This window comes from Myotis lucifugus, unplaced genomic scaffold, assembly GCF_000147115.1.
Source record: "Myotis lucifugus unplaced genomic scaffold, Myoluc2.0 scaffold_29, whole genome shotgun sequence".
NCBI lineage: Eukaryota > Metazoa > Chordata > Mammalia > Chiroptera > Vespertilionidae > Myotis > Myotis lucifugus.
The window spans coordinates 1,641,011-1,657,043 of record NW_005871077.1 but is presented as its reverse complement, the minus strand read 5'-3'; the positions used below and the strand labels follow the sequence as shown (position 1 = coordinate 1,657,043).

At 41.2% G+C, this 16,033-nt stretch overlaps 1 protein-coding gene across 2 annotated transcripts in view; it reads right to left on the bottom strand.

Annotated features, from left to right (window-relative positions):
* MTPAP (mitochondrial poly(A) polymerase) overlaps positions 1-15,026 on the bottom strand; it is a 29,042-nt gene extending 14,016 nt beyond the window's left edge. The window contains exons 1-4 of one of the 2 annotated variants that reach the window (XM_006086647.3): positions 14,761-14,914; positions 10,864-11,036; positions 10,104-10,337; positions 8,700-8,924 (exon numbers count right to left, since the gene is read on the bottom strand). In XM_006086647.3, the coding sequence (XP_006086709.1) occupies positions 8,700-8,924; positions 10,104-10,337; positions 10,864-11,036; positions 14,761-14,914 (786 nt within the window). Of the gene's footprint in view, positions 1-8,699; positions 8,925-10,103; positions 10,338-10,863; positions 11,037-14,760 lie in introns of both variants that reach the window. The other variant, XM_023752190.1, reaches the window with a different exon arrangement.
* Positions 15,027-16,033: the final 1,007 nt, after the last annotated feature.

Genomic DNA, 16,033 nt, shown 5'->3' with positions numbered 1-16,033 from the left:
GATCTTTTACCCTTTGGGACAGCATGGATGGACCTGGAAAATGTTATGCTAAGTGAAATAAGCCAAACTGAAAAAGACATATGATCTCACTTATTTGTGGAATCTAATGAACAAAATGAATTGACCAACAAAATACGACCTGAAGCAGAGAGGCCTGGAATAGACTGACATACTTTGATGTGGTGTTGGCAGATGAGAAGAGATAATCCAAAGAACATATATACTCACTAGAGGCCCAGTGCATGGATTCATGCACTGGTGGGTCCCTTGGCCTGGCCTGTGGGGATTTGTGACAACATAGGTGGATCCTGAGAATATTATGCTAAGCGAAATGAGTCTAGGAGGAAAAAGTCAAGAACTGTATGATTTCACTCACCTGTGGTATATAAAACTGAAAGTAACAAATGAACAAACAAGACTAACAAAAACTCATAGACACAGAAAACAGTGGTGGTTACCAGAGGGAAAGAGGGGGTGGGGGGAGGCAGTAAATGGTAAAGGGGGTCAAATACATGGTGATGGAAGAGATCTGATTTTGGATGGTAAACACACAATGCAATACACAGATGATATATTAAAGAACTGTAAACTTGAAACATAATTTTACTGACCAATGTCACCCCAATAAGTTTAATTTAAAAAGATTAAGCAGGTCTGGAATAAAGAGACATATTTGGGGTCAAACCATCTAAGGATGGCAAAAGAAAGGCAACAGGGAGAGTAGTATCAGACTAAATGGTAGAGGAGAAATGCTTGGCTCAGCTGCATCGATGCGAGAGAGAAACATTGATCAGTTGACTCCCATATGTGTCCTGACCTCCAAGATCAAACCCAAAACTTTGCTAAGTATGTGTCCTGGCCAGGAATTGAACTACGACACTCCAATGGACTGAGCCACCCAGACAGGGCAGTAAATATTTCTTATTAATTTTGTTATTCCTCATAGCACTACTTAATTTTAGATAAAATTTTTAAATGCTATTGCATGTTCTTCCTAATCTCACTAGTATTATGCCACTATCTAACAAAGATAAAAAGAAGTTAAGGACCTTGACCATAGCAATAATTTAGGTGATAGAAAATAGGACTTAGCTACCAATTTTTACCTCTATTTCTTAAATCCACTAGGATACACAAACCGATTAGAAAAAGAAAAACTGAAAGAGAAAAGGCAAGTTTTAACTTAGGATTTTGTGCTAAAATAATCTTGGTGAAAAGTTAGGTGACACATTTCACATGTAAGCATCTTTCACACATTAAAAAATTTATGAAAATTTACAACTTTAGTTAGTAAATAAATAAGCAAATCATCTGTTTAGTACCTGTGCTACACAGGACAGTCCACACAGTCCTCTAAGACAATCAAGAGTCTAACATACTCCTCCTAACTGCCCTCAACTCAGACACACACAAAGTAATAGAAAGTAAAAAGGAGGAGAGTTCATAACTGCATGAAGTAGTCAAAAAAGATGTGTTATGAATTATAAAGTGCTTTTTTTCATTATAATTCATTTAATGTTTATATTAGTAAAGCAATTATGATGTTAAATATTCCAAAGTACACATTCTTAACAACACTGCAAAATTAAGCCTACATATAAAATAATGCCAAATTGTTTAGTGAGACTGAGGCACTACCTTTTAATATATTTTCTAAGTACTAGCTATATTTCAGAAACCTAAGACCCAACTACAAGGTTCCAACTCCTTTCTCTGCTTCCAACAGAACATTTTATGTTTCCTACTTGTACAATCCTATCTAATAAAAGAGAAACATGCAAATTGACCATACCCCTGAACGCTTCCCATTGGCTAATCAGCAGGATATGCAAATTAACTGCCAACCAAGATGGCGGCCGGCAGCCAGGCAGCTGAAGCGAACAGGAGGCTTGCTTGCTCCAGTGACGGAGGAAACCAAGGTTCCTGGCCTGCGGCAGCCCAGCTCTGAGCTCCGGATGCAACAATGTTGCAATTATAGAAGCTAAACAAGCTCCAGATAGCTGCTTTCAGCCGGCAGCGGGCTCAGAGCTTAGAGCCGCAGTGATGGCAACAGAGTTTCAATTATAGAAGCTAAACAAAGCCCAGATATCTGCTTTCAGCAGCCGAGGCCTCAAGCTGGAGCCGGCCTCAGAGCTAAAGCCGGCTCTCAGCTCTAGTGACAGCCATAGAAAGTAAATAAATCCCAGAATTAAAAAAAAAAAGAAAAGAAAAGAAAAAAAGGAGAGGCTGGGAGCTTCAGTCACCCGCCAGCCTGAAAACGGTCCTCAGCCCCTCATCCAGGCTGGCCAGGCACCCCAGTGGGGACCCCCACCCTGAAGGGAGTGCGGGCAGCCTAAAAACAGCCATCAGCCCATCATCCAGGCTGGCCAGGCACCCAAGCGGGACCCCCACCCTGATCTGGGACACCCTTCAGGGCAAACCAGCCGGCCCCCACCCGTGCACCAGGCTTCTATCCTATACTACAGGCAGGGTGGGACAGCGCAAGCTGCCATCCGGGCCCCATGTGCAGCCCTGGGCAGCGGCATAAGCACCGCCCCCAGCCGGGACCCCCCCGTGCCGCCTAAGCCCCGCCCCCAGCCGGGACCCTATGACTATTGGAGAGCAGGAAAGTGCCGCTGGGCCCTGGGTCGCTGTGGTGATCCGGCCATCGGTAAAGTAGAAAAGTGCGGCCTGTAGGCAGCCCCCAGCTGCACCTGATCAGGGAGCAGGAAAGCCCGGCCTGCGGGCAGCCCCCAAGCTGGGCCTGATCCAGGAGCAGGAAAGCCCAGCCTGCGGGCAGCCCCTCAGCTGGGCCTGCTCCCCAGTCGCCATGGGGTTCTGGGAGCAGGAGAGCAAGCCCAGCCGGCGGGCAGCTCCAAGCTGGGCCTGCTCCCCAGTTGCCATGGAGACCTGGAAGCGAGAAAGCTCGGCCTGTGGGCAGCCCCCAGCTGGGCCTGCTCCCCCGTCGCCATGGCGATCCTGGAGCAGGAAAGCCCGGCTTGCAAGCAGCACCCCCATCCTGGCCATAGCTCAAGGGAGAGTACAACATGCAGTGGAGGCCAGGAGCCTGAGAGATCAACACAGAGGGGCTCCTGCTCCAAGCCTCCATGGTGTGGCTGGGGGCAGGCCCCCAGCAGACACACACACACACACACACACACACACACACACACAGTGCCTGCTCTGAGCCTCCAATGTGGCTGGAGGCAGACCCCCAGTGGGGACACACACACACACACACACACACACACACACACACGGCAACTGCTTCGAGCCTACGTGGCGCGGGTGGGGGCAGGCCCCAGCAGACACAGACACACACACACACACACACACGGGACGCCTGCTCCGGCCTCTGCTGCCAGACTGTGGCCATCAGTAGGACATCCACTGAGGGCTCCCGGACGGTGAGAGGGGCAGGCTGGGCTGAGGGAACCCCCATCCCCCAGTGCACGAATTTCGTGCACCGGGCTTCTAGTTTTATATAATAAAAGCCTAATATGCTAAGTGCCTGGTTGTCTGTTCAACCAATCAAAGCATAATATGTTAATGATATGCTAAAGCTGCTCAACTGCTCGCTATGATGTGCACTGACCACCAGGGGGCAGACACTCCAACCGGTAGGTTAGTTTGCTGCTGGGATCCTGCTGATCAGGACTGAGTGAGATGGGCTAGACATGCCCTAGAGCTTCCCGCAGTTCCTCCCCGGCTGGCCAACCTCCCGTGTCCCTCCTCAGCCCCAATAGTGCACTGGTGGGGTCCCTTGGCTTAGCCTGTGCCCTCTCGCAATCTGGGACTCCTTGGGGGATGTTGGAGAGCCGGTTTCGACCCGATCCTGCTCAACATAGGAGCTGCCCCCTGGTGGTCAGTGTGCTCCCAGAAGCCAGGCTCATGGCTGATGAGTACAGCGGCAGTGGCAGGAGCCTCTCCTGCCTCTGAGGCAGCGCTAAGGATGCCCGACTGATGGCTCCCGGACTGTGAGAGGGCGCAGGCCGGGCTGAGGGATTCCCCCCACCTAGTGCATGAATTTTGTGCACCGGGCCTCTAGTAATAAAATAATGCTACCACTGCTGATGGTGGTCAACATTTGAACATTTATTAAGTGCTAAGTACTGTCCTGTGTTCCACATATATTAGTGCAATCAATCCCCTCAAGCACTACAGTAATGTTCCAATTTTACAGCTAGCACATTTGAGGCACAGAAATGGTAAGTAACTTACCCAGGATCATATAGCTAGGAAGTAGAATTTCTTCTACAGTCTGGCTCCTTGGCTTTCAACTATTACAACACATTACTATGCACCTTGATTATTCATTGAAGTCTTTTATTTAAAACTAGAGGCCCAGTGCACGAAAATTCGTGCACTCTGGGGGAGGGGGGGATGTGTCCCTCAGCCTGGCCTGTGCCCTCTCCCAGTCCGGGATCCCTCAGGAGATGTCCACTTGCCAGCTTAGGCCTGCTCCCTGTTAGTCAGACATCCTTAGCGCTGCCGAGGATGTCTCACAGCTGTCAGCCCAGCTTGTGGCTGAGTGGAGCTCCCCATGGGAGAGCACTGACCACCAGGGGGCAGCTCCTGCATTGAGCGTCTGCCCCCTGGTAGTCAGTGCGCATCATAGCAACCAGTCCTTCCCAGTCGTTCTGCCATTAGGGTCAATTTGCATATTACCCTTTTAGTATATAGGATAGCCTAACACAATTGAAATGTCTTTGCCAGAAACTTAATGTAATTTCAAATACATGTTAGTAAAAGACAACCTTTCATTTCCAAGTGTTTCCTATTCTTTCAATTCAGTAAGTATATACTGAGCATATTAAGTATGCCAGATACTATGTGGGATAAAAAAAATGAACAGATATGGTTCCTGTCCTATATCAAGGTTATGATATAGTAAGACATACTCAACCACTAACTAAATATAACATGGGATTTACAGGTAGAAACACAAGCAAGATACTACAACAAAGACTGGAGAAAAAAAAATCAAGGATGGTTTCAAGATGGTAGTGTCAGAACTAGGCCTTGAACGTGGATAGAAATGACAGTCAGGGAATGGAGGAAAAGAGCAATCCTCTCTAAGAGTGTTTGGTTACTACTCATATTCTAAAAGTATGAAAATAATAATTAAGTTAGTTAAGTGGAAAACTAGGTGTGAAAATGTCATGATAAATGATTAGTAAAATTAATTAAGAGGTAGATCATTTCAATATTATGCTGAAGAGATGAGCCATTCTAGGTTTGTGAGAAGACCCAACTTGTGTTTTAAGACCTCTAGTACAGACTGAAGGTTGGAATACCAAAGTATGACACAAGAAATGAGATAGAGAGCAGGATGCTTTGACAATAATCTAAGTGAGAGTTCCTAAGGGACTATGTGACTATAGTTTTGAGGATCTAAATGAAGAGGTGAACATAAAAGTAAACTTAGAAGCAGAATTAAGTAAGATGGCCTGGCCCTAGCTGGTTTGGGTCAGTGGATAGAGCGTCGGACTGAGGACCAAAGGGTACCAGGCTCAATTCCGGTCAAGTGCATGTACCTTGGTTGCAGGTTCAATCCCTGGCCCAGTTGGGGCATGTGTGGGAGGCAACCAAACGATGTGTCTCTCACATTGATGTCTCTCTCTCTCTCTCTCTCTCTCTCTCCTTTCCCTCCCCCACCCTCTCTCCCTTCCACTCTCTCTAAAAATCAATGGAAAGCCCTAACAGGTCTTGCTCAGTTAATAGCGCATTGGCCTGTGGACTGAAGGGTCCCGGGTTCGATTCCAGTTAAGGGCACATGCCTGGGTGTGGGCTCAATCCCCAGTAGGGGACATGCAGGAGGCAGCCAATCAATGACTCCCTCTCATCATGGATGTTTCTATTTCTCCCTCCTTCTCCCTGCCTCTCTGAAATCAATAAAAATACATTAAAGAAAAGAAAATCAATGGAAAAAATATCCTCAGATGAGGATTAACAAAAAAAGAAAAAAGAACAAATGTCAAGAAAGCTAAAATACTGTAATTAACATGAAACATATATAAGAACATTTATAAAAATGTGTAAAGAATATTTGCAAGAGATAAAAATAAGTTTTGTTTTCAAAATGTTAAGTCTGAAGTGTCAACTGGACATCCACAAAGAGATGACTGATAGTTTGAAATACATAAAAAAGAGTTAAAAAAATCTTTTTTAAAAAATATTTTTTTATTGATTTCAGAGAGGAAGGGAGAGGAAGAGATAGAAACATCAACGATGAGAGAGAATCATTGATTAGCTGCCTCCTGCATGCCCCAACTGGGGATCAAGCCTGTAACCTGGGCATGTGCCCTTGACTGGAATTGAACCTGGGACCCTTCAGTCCAAGGCCAATGCTCTATCCACTGAGCCAAACCGGCCAGGACAAAAAAAAATCTAACGTTTTATAAAAACACAAGACACCTCTGCAAAGTTGTAATTAAATTAACACATCCCTTACATTGTTTGGGAGAATGGCAGATATACTGGTTAACTTTACTCTGTTAGACATGGAGGTTAATAAGAATATGAATGAAATACATAAATTCTAAACTATAAGAGAAAAAGGGTTAGGAAGCAGGAATAAAGAAAGCATTAATCCAACAACAGGAGGCAAGAAAGAGAATGAAAAGTAACAAAAAAGCATAAAAAGTAGAAAATAAGAAATAGAAATTAATCCAAAAATTATCATTAATAATCAACAAATACAATGAACTAAAAATTTGCAGATTTGAGTAAAAGCATAAAATTTAGTGATTTGCTATTTATGAGACATACCCCAAATGTAACTATATAAAGGCTGAAAAGAAAGATATAAAAGAAGCTATGTGAGGCAAATAGCAAGTGGCCATCTAAACAAAGAAAATTTAAGAAAAAAAGCACTTAGAGATAAAGGACATAATCTACATATATAAAAGTCTAATATGCAAAGTGTCTCCTTGGGAGTTCAACTGACCGGGAGTTCGATCGCTCGCTATGACATGCGCTGACCACCAGGGGGCAGCGTGGAACGAAGGAAGTCTCCAGCCAGCAGCCGAAACGCCCCAATCGACCCTGATTGCCAGCCAAGCCTAGGGACCCTACCCATGCACGAATTTTGTGCACCGGGCCTCTAGTTTAATAATAAATAAACCTAATAAGAAGATATAACAAATCATATACCTATATGTATCTAACATAGCCATTGAATAAAACAAAAATCAAAGGAATTCTTAAAGGAGAGGTTAACAAAGCCAAACATCGTGAGATTTAAAAAATATTTTAGCCAGGCCAGTGTGGCTCAGTGGTTGTACATTGACCTATGGACTAGGACAGTGGTCGGCAAACTCATTAGTCAACAGAGCCAAATATCAACAGTACTTCTTCAAAATAGACTCGCCCAGGCCGAAAACTAACTTCTGCACATGGGCCATGAAGTTTCAATCGCACTGTACGCGCACCCCCACGTGGTATTTTGTGGAAGAGCCACACTCAAGGGGCCAAAGAGCCACATGTAGCTCGTGAGCCGCAGTTTGCCAACCACGGGACTAGGAGGTCACTGGGTTCGATTCCCGGTCAGGGCACATGCCCAGGTTGTGGGCTCAATCCCCAGTGGGGAACATGCAGGAGGCAGCCAATCTCATCATTGATGTTTCTATCTCTCTCCTCCCTTCCTCTCTGAAATCAATGAAAATTTTAGTAAATAAATAAATAAATAAATAAATAAATAAATAAAAATATTTCAAGCCTGGCCGGCATGGCTCAGTGGTTAAGTGTGGACTTATGGACCAGCAGTCAAGGTTGATTCTCAGTAAGGGCATATGTCCAGGTTGTGGGCTTGATCCCCAGTGTGGGGTGTGCAGGAGGCAGTGATCAATGATTCTCTCTCATCATTGATGTTTCTCTCTCTCTCTCCCTTCCTCCCTCCCTCCCTCCTTCCCTTCCTTCCCTTCTTCCCCTTTCCTCTCTGAAATCAATAATATATTTTTTAAAAAAATACATTTCAATAACTACTTCACACAGATAAGAAACTAGTTAAGATACAGATAATTTGGCCCTAGCCAGTTTGGCTCAGTGGATAGAGCATCGGCCTGCAGACTGCAAGGAACTGGGTTCGATTCCAGTCAAGGGCACATGCCTAGTTTGTGGGCTCAATCCCACTGTGGGGCATGCAGGAGGCAGTCAATCGATGATTCTCTCTCATCAGTGATGTTTCTATCTCTCTCTCTGAAATCAATAAAAATATATTTTTAAAAAAATACAGATAATTTGAATACAATAAGTAATGTTAGCCTCTCTGAAAAATTTCTGAACTCTTGAACCATTTTATTACACAGGTATAGAATATTCACCAAAAAAATGATCACATATTAGACAAATACAAAGAAAGACTTTACAATTCCAAAGAATCAATATCAAATAGACCATATTCTTCTTTTTTTTTTTGTTAATCCTCACCCAAGGATATTTTTTCCATTTATTTTTTTAGAGAGAGTGAAAGGAAGATAGGAAGATAGACGGGGAGGGAAGGGAGAAGGAGAGAGAGGGAGGGAGAGAGAAGAAACACCAATGTGAGAGAGGCACATCAATTGGTTGCCTCCTGCACATGCCCCAACCGGGGCCGGGGATCGAACCTGCAACCCAGGTATGTACTCTTGACTTTAGAAATCAACAGTTATAATTTATTTAAAAGATATTCTTTACTTTTCTATTATATCAATTTTAGTGATCTAAAGATATATAATTACCTTGTGAGCATTGAATTTTCCAATTTCATCTAGATCCAAAAACATATCCAAATCACATCCTAATTTCCCAAAACTGTTCACTGAAGAGCCAAAAGGTCTGACTGCACAGTCTGGAAAATATGCAGCCGCTATGTCTTCAATAAGAGAACAGGTGAGATAGCGGAGCTTTGTGTTCTCCTCTGTGAGCTGGAACTCCTTCAGGAGTGTGTTCAGCTGATCATCTATCTAGCTGGCCAAAACAAAAACAACAAAATATAGAAAATATACAGGTCATATAAAGAAACTGTCATTATACTTCTAGAGATGTAATGGTTTTGGAGACCTACCTTAAAAATACGAAATCTTTTTTCTTCAACCTTAAAAGAGATTTTTTAAAATACCCATAAAAAAGGCACTGAGAAATAATGACATCAGCAAAATAAAAGTTAACCAGAATTAAAACTACTACTTTTCTTAGCAATGAGTACAAAGTATTTTCTTAGGAAAATGAAAATAGTAAAATGCTCCAGAAGAGGAAGTCAAAAACAATAAAAAAGATGGACATTTTTTAAAAAGTTGGGAGGACGGAAGAACTAATGTTAAAAGCAAGAAACACCAGAAATATGCAATGCTTCAAGTAATAAAGGCCCAAGATCTATGTTCACTAAAATAACAATCATACAATCATATATATATATATATATATATATATATATATACACATACACATACACACACACACATATACTAATATATAGTGTGTGTGTGTGTGTGTATATATATATATGATTATCATCAGTCATACATATACACACATATATGACTGCTGCTAAAATGATTACATTTTGCAGGTGTACACTGGAATTAAATACTTAAAATACAAATCATAGCCTTAAATGCCCATATTTGAAAATAATATTAAGAATAAACTGAAGCATTCAACTCAAAAAATAAATAAATAAAAGCAAAGGAAATATAAAAGGTTAAAAGTAAAATTTTTAAAATTAGAAAATCAAACCACACAATATTATTGTTATAAATAAAACTATGAACTGATTCTTTGAAGGGACTACTAAGCTAGCTAAACCTTTGATAAATCTAAGAAAAAACAAAACTAACATAAACATTATTAGAGCAGAAACAAAAGAGATAAAACCAGAAAAGAGATATTTTAAAATTTGGAGAACAATGCCCTGTACAAATTTATCATTTTGTTGACAAGAGAAAGAAAGCCGAAAACTTTAGAAGAATATGGTTACTTCTGAGGAGCACAAATGGGGTATGGGGTCAGGGAGTGGGGAAGAATTACTTCCATTTTTCACTCAACATATTCTGTAGTTTGAATATTTAATAATAAGAACTTATAACATATAAAATAATGCAAACATATTTTTTAAAGTTGGGTAAGTATATCTATAAACTTACACTTTCAGCATCACAAAGTAATTCAAAGAGCTTCTTGCTTGAAGGAGGCGATTGATTACAGCATGGTATACATGACTGTTCGGAAGTCTCGTTTGATGAATTCTTCAACTTTAAATTGAAGAAACGTGATCTGAATGGAATTGCAGCCTCTGTGCCCATGCTTGGAGTACGAGTTAAATTCTGCAATGAAGCTACACTTTCCTTTTGACAGAATTCTACAACAGCATAAAGACCCTATATCAAAAACATAAAAATAGAACACATTTCAAAATGATGTGTTTACCACAGTAATATTTTAGTTCATATTTCAAAGCAATTATTATAAGGTGAGAAAATATTAATTTTTAAAATTTAAAAATGATACGCTTCTAACAGGAGCATTGGTTTTAATCATTATAAATAGATAAGAAAAACAATATTATAAAGTGATAATAGTCAAGAGAAGTTGAAAAGAATGCTAAAATAGAAAATTAAAAGGCAAAACAAAGACCCTCCTACTGTCCTTTATCCCTAAGATAATGGGATTATTTGAAGTATTCAAATAATGAAATCCTTCGATTATAAGCAATTACAGAATTGCTTATAATTCTGTAATCCTCCTATAAGGAGTTCTATTCTCATATCTCAAACATAAATCTCTTAGAGAAATTTAGATAAAGAAAAATGTAGAATAGCCAAAGAGAACTTAACTTTACCACATGCAAAGAGGCAAAAGAGCTAGAAATAAAAATAGTAAGTTTATTGTTTTAGAAATACTTACAAAGCTTTCAAAGAAGAAATGATTATTTATAGGTCCATGTTGGGATAAATACTTGAGAAACTTTTTTTCACTGATTTTATTTGGGCAAAGTATTAAAATAGTCCGCTGTGCCTGTTCTCGTCTTTCTTTTTGCACCTCAGAGAATCTCTTTTTGGGAGTCCTGTCTTCCGAGCCTATGAATGAGACAAAACCAATTCCAACATGTGTAAAACTTAAAAGTATATTTTGATCAAGTACATAAAAATTTTATATCTAACTAAAACTAACATTATCCTAATCTCATCTTCTTCTCTTCTAAGGATGAAGCTATACTACTTCAATTTTCATTGTACCATTTTTCTTGTGACTATCATTAAAACTGCCCACTTTCCACCCTGGCCAGGTAGCTCAGTTGATTAGAGCACTATCCCAATACACCAAGGTTGTGGGTTCAATCCCTGGTCAGGACACATAAAAGAATCAATGACTACATAAATAAGTGGAACAACAAATCGATGTTTCTCTCTCTCTCTGCCCTCACCTCTCTAAAATCAATCAATAAATTTTTTAAGTGTTTCAACTGTCCACTTTGTTTTTATTTTTTTGATCTTCACCCGAAGATATTTTCCCACTTATCTTTAGAGAGAGTGGAAGAGAGAGGGAAAGACAGAGAAATATTGATGTGAGAGAAACACATCCATTGGCTGTGCCTGACCAGAACCTGGGCTGGGGAGGAGCCTGCAACCCAACCGAGGTAAGGTACTGTCCTTGACCAGAATCGAACCCGGGACCCTTTGATCTGCAGTCCTATGCTCTATCCACTGAGCCAAACCAGCTAGGGCTGTTTTGATTTACTATATTCAATGCATAATGCTAAAAAGAGTTCCACAAAATTTTAAAAGCAAAACCAGGAAAGTAAAGTCACTCATTTGACATTTCCACAAATACACACATACAAAATCTGTGTAAATAGTAACATTCCACAGCCTGAAATTATTATAAGCTTGAGTTTACTGAGACAATGAGGTTAGAAATTTAATGTAGTGAACTAAGTTATTACAGTTTTTCTTTGTCAAGGGTCTGGATTAGGCTTAAACAATTAACAATTATCAACTATCATGTGCTCAAGGAAATCAAAGAATTTAAAACCTAGTTGCTGCTTATAAAGAGCTCATGATAATTTTATTTATTAACAACCACTCTAGAGGTTAGGGGTTTACAATCACAGGAAATGAAGAAAATAAGAGCTGTGATGGTCAAGAATTAAATACTACTAATCCACTGACCGCAAAGAAAAGATCAACAAGTGAACCAAATGTCAAGTGAACCAAGTATAAAGAGAAAGAAAATCATTTAAGTTAAAGTCAAACACTGAATCTTAGGAATTCATTTTTTAATCCAAAATATTTAACTTATAGTTAGATGACTTAAAAGTGCTTCTTCTAAAAATCTGGAATGGTATAACCTAGAGATTATAATCCACCATGTCTAGTATCAACACCCTCCAAAAAATTCCAAAGAGATTAAATAGAAAATGTAACGGATGTGTGGAAATCAAGAGGCTTTTAACATCATATTCTTTCAAAAGATTATTATAAAACTAAAAGACAGCCCGGCCAGCATGGCTTAGTGGTTGAGTACTGACCTATGACCTATGAGCCAGGAGGTCACGGTTTGATTCGGGGTCAGTGCACAGACCCAGGTTGTGGGTCTGGTCCCCAGTGGGGAGGTGAGGGGGGGTCGTGCAGGAAGCAACCAATCAGTGATTCTCTCTCTCCCTCCCTTCCTGAAATAAATAAAAATATATTTTAATAAAACTAATAAAGGAACTACTGCAAACACACTATATTTTGATTTCAGCAAATTCCAAGACATCCTCATAGATCAATCAAAAGCTCTTTCTTAGAATTTTTCAAATTCAGGTGAAAGATTATTTTTATTCTTCCCTTTGAATAAAGCTATGAGCACAGGGACATGGAGCTACTGGTGGCCATGCTCCCCACCATCCACATCCCCAAATAGAAGAACCTGAGATAATGAAGCCACCAAACAACAGCTGAGGAAAACAACACCTCACACTGACCACATCCATCCAGTCAACCTTAAAGCAGCTATGTATTTTTCTGGAGTTCGGTTACATGGGTTGGTATTCCTCCCTTTTCTACTGAAGATAATTTAAATTAGCTTCTGTCACCTGCACCCAAGAATCCTGAATAATATACTACATATTTCTTATTCTTAAATCAGGTTTCTTTCTACTACTCACATGAAAGCTATGTTAAAACTAAGATTACTGTGGAAATGGGAAATTAGTCGATTTTAGCCCATTATAAACATTTTTCAACCATTAGAGCTTGACCAAAGATGAAATTGCCTGATTTATGAAACAATGTCCTCCTTGTTACTAGAAAATATTACTAGGAATGTTCTGGCAATGAGTTTTCACACTGAGTAAAAAACTGAATTAATCCTTTCAATTACAAAATTATATGCTTCTAAGTGAGTATAAGGTGTAGTTACCTTCTCTTTTTAAAACTGAAGAAGAAACTCAAATGAGGATTTTATTACTTGTCCCTGAATGCTTAGCCAGTTATATTATCCTAATGATACAAAATGAAACACATTTCCTAAGAAAAACAATAAAGTTGTGTTAAGTGAGTAGTCTTGGAATCAGAAGGTTTTATTCTTATCTTAGCTACTGAACAGCTGGGTAATTTTGAATTAGCCACTTGGACTAGTCTATTTCCTCATCTATCAAATAATGTAATAATAATTCCTTCCACATCTACTTTAAAGAGTTTTATTTTTCAGAGCACATGAAAATACTCTGAAATTTAAACCACTATACAGGTGTTAAATTATAATAGCTTGTTTGGCATAATCCTTAAATTTTCAGAGTTCCTTAAGAATTTTTAACACAAGCAGCTTCTAAGTCCAAGCCAATCAGTATTCCAATGAAACGTCATATTAAGTAATATTTCTCCCTGTCCATATGATTCTTTCATACAGTCTGATGAGAGCAAGACTATCATTTATTTTATGGGGAAAAAATTTTGCTTGTTTAGTCTGCTTCAGAACTGCTCCCAAAAACATTTTCCTATCTTAAAACTACAGCTCCAGGAAATAGAAGAAATCAACCCGTTTTGTTTACCGCTCCACTTGAGGTCTAAACTCAGCTCCGTGACACTGCACAAGTCATTCAGCTCTTCGAGTCTCGTGCCACGTCTGTAAAACGGGTCCACTGACACACTTCTTGCTAGACTGTTTTAAGGATTGTAAACATGCACACAATTCTTGGACCACAGAGGGGTTCAATAACCGTGGGCTTGTCAATACACAAGCCCATAAATGTAGAACGCCTTCAGGGCAATAAATAGCCTGTTCCAGTGAATGCCTATCTGTTACCAGATTTATTTTGCTCACAACGGATAAAATAACCAAGTCAACGGCAGCGGACTTCACAGGCAGACCCTACAGTTGGGAGCCAGGGTCGTGGTTATTCATCAAGACTTCACTACACTTGGCCTCCATCAGCAATTCGTATCAAAATCAGAAACACCTGTGAGTCGTGAAGTACCTGACCGGTAGGTGGCACCTACGTTATTATTGGGAACATTATTTCGCCAGATTGTAAAATACTAGCAAGTTGTGTTCTTGACCTGAACTTGAGAGGTTTAAGCAATTCCATTGCGGCGCACAGGAGTCCGCAGAGAAAAGAAGACCACACACCCCACGCCACGAGCCACCGGGGCAGCCCTAGGCCCCCCGGGGGTGTCAGGAGCACAGGACGCAGCCTCACCCTCGGTTCCACGGCCGATCCCACGGGCCACGCGTTCGCCCGCGATCCCAGTCTCTTCCCCCTTCCCTCGCCCGCGGCGGACCGGGCTACAGGGCAAACCGGGGACACGGCGCCATCACCTGTCTCCGAGCTCCCCGAGGACGGCTGTTCCCCCCTGGCGTCTGCGGCCACGGTTCCTGGGCAACTCAGCCGCCTGTGGATGGGACGCAGGACTTGACTTCTCTGAGTGCACATGGACAAGCGGCTCAGCAGGCCCACGCCGCGAGCCGCCATTGCGAGAGCGGTGGACGCGCTGAGACGAAAGGGCACGCAGCTTTGCGCAGGCGCGCTGAGGCGAAAAGAACGGGCAGTCTAGAGGGTCAAACTAGGCGAAAGGCGTTTGCTTACAAAAGAAGACATTAAGTCCGGAATGAAAACGCTTGAGCTCTCAGACGTGTTTTGTTTCCACTCCCCCACAGTTCGGTAAAAGAAGACCCAATAGCCCGCCGGGCCTGTGGCTCCGGTTTTGAGCGCGGCCCCTCCAACAGGTCGCCGGTTGATAACTCTATATTTAATATTTTGAGGAGCAAAACCGGTCAGGGCACTGCCCCGGTTTCAGGCTCCATCCTCAGTGTGGGTGTACCGGAGGCATCCAATGGATGGTTCTCATACATGTTTCTGTCTCTCTCTCCCTCTCCTTTCCGCTCTCTATAAAATCAATAAAGACATATTAAAAAAATAAATACAAGGAGCCCCAATAGTTTGAGCATGCCCCGAGTCGGGAAAAGAAACAGAGCAAGGTCATGAGGAAGAGGTACTGACTTGGGAATTTATACTTTGGGTATAAATAACAAGAGTTTTTCTTTACCAGATACTGCTCTAAGTTCTTTCATGTATTGACTCTTCATCCTTAGGACCACCCTATGAGGTAGGAACTGTTAATAATCTCTATTTATGTATGGGGAGATTAAGGCATGGGCAAGTTAATATTCCTACAGTCACACAGTCAGTCAGAGCAGAAATAGGCGTTAAACCTCGGTTGTGTGGTACAGGGTTCATTTTTCTTTCTTCATGTAAACAAGTTTATTGAGATTTAATCTATATATTAAACAGTTCACCTCTTTAGGTATACATGCAATAGCTTTTGTTTTTAGTATAGTCACAAAATTGTGCAAAATGCACCACCATCATTTTACATATCACCTCCAAAAGAAGCCTTGTGCTCCTAGCTATCACCCACGCCCCTTCACCACACTCCCCCCAGCCCTTCATAACCACTTATCTACTTTCTGTCTCAATGGAATTGCCTGTACTATACATTTCATATGAATAGAATCATGCAATATGTTGTTTTTTAGCGACTGGTTTCTTTCAAGGTTCATCCATGTTGTAGCATCTGACAGTACTTCATTC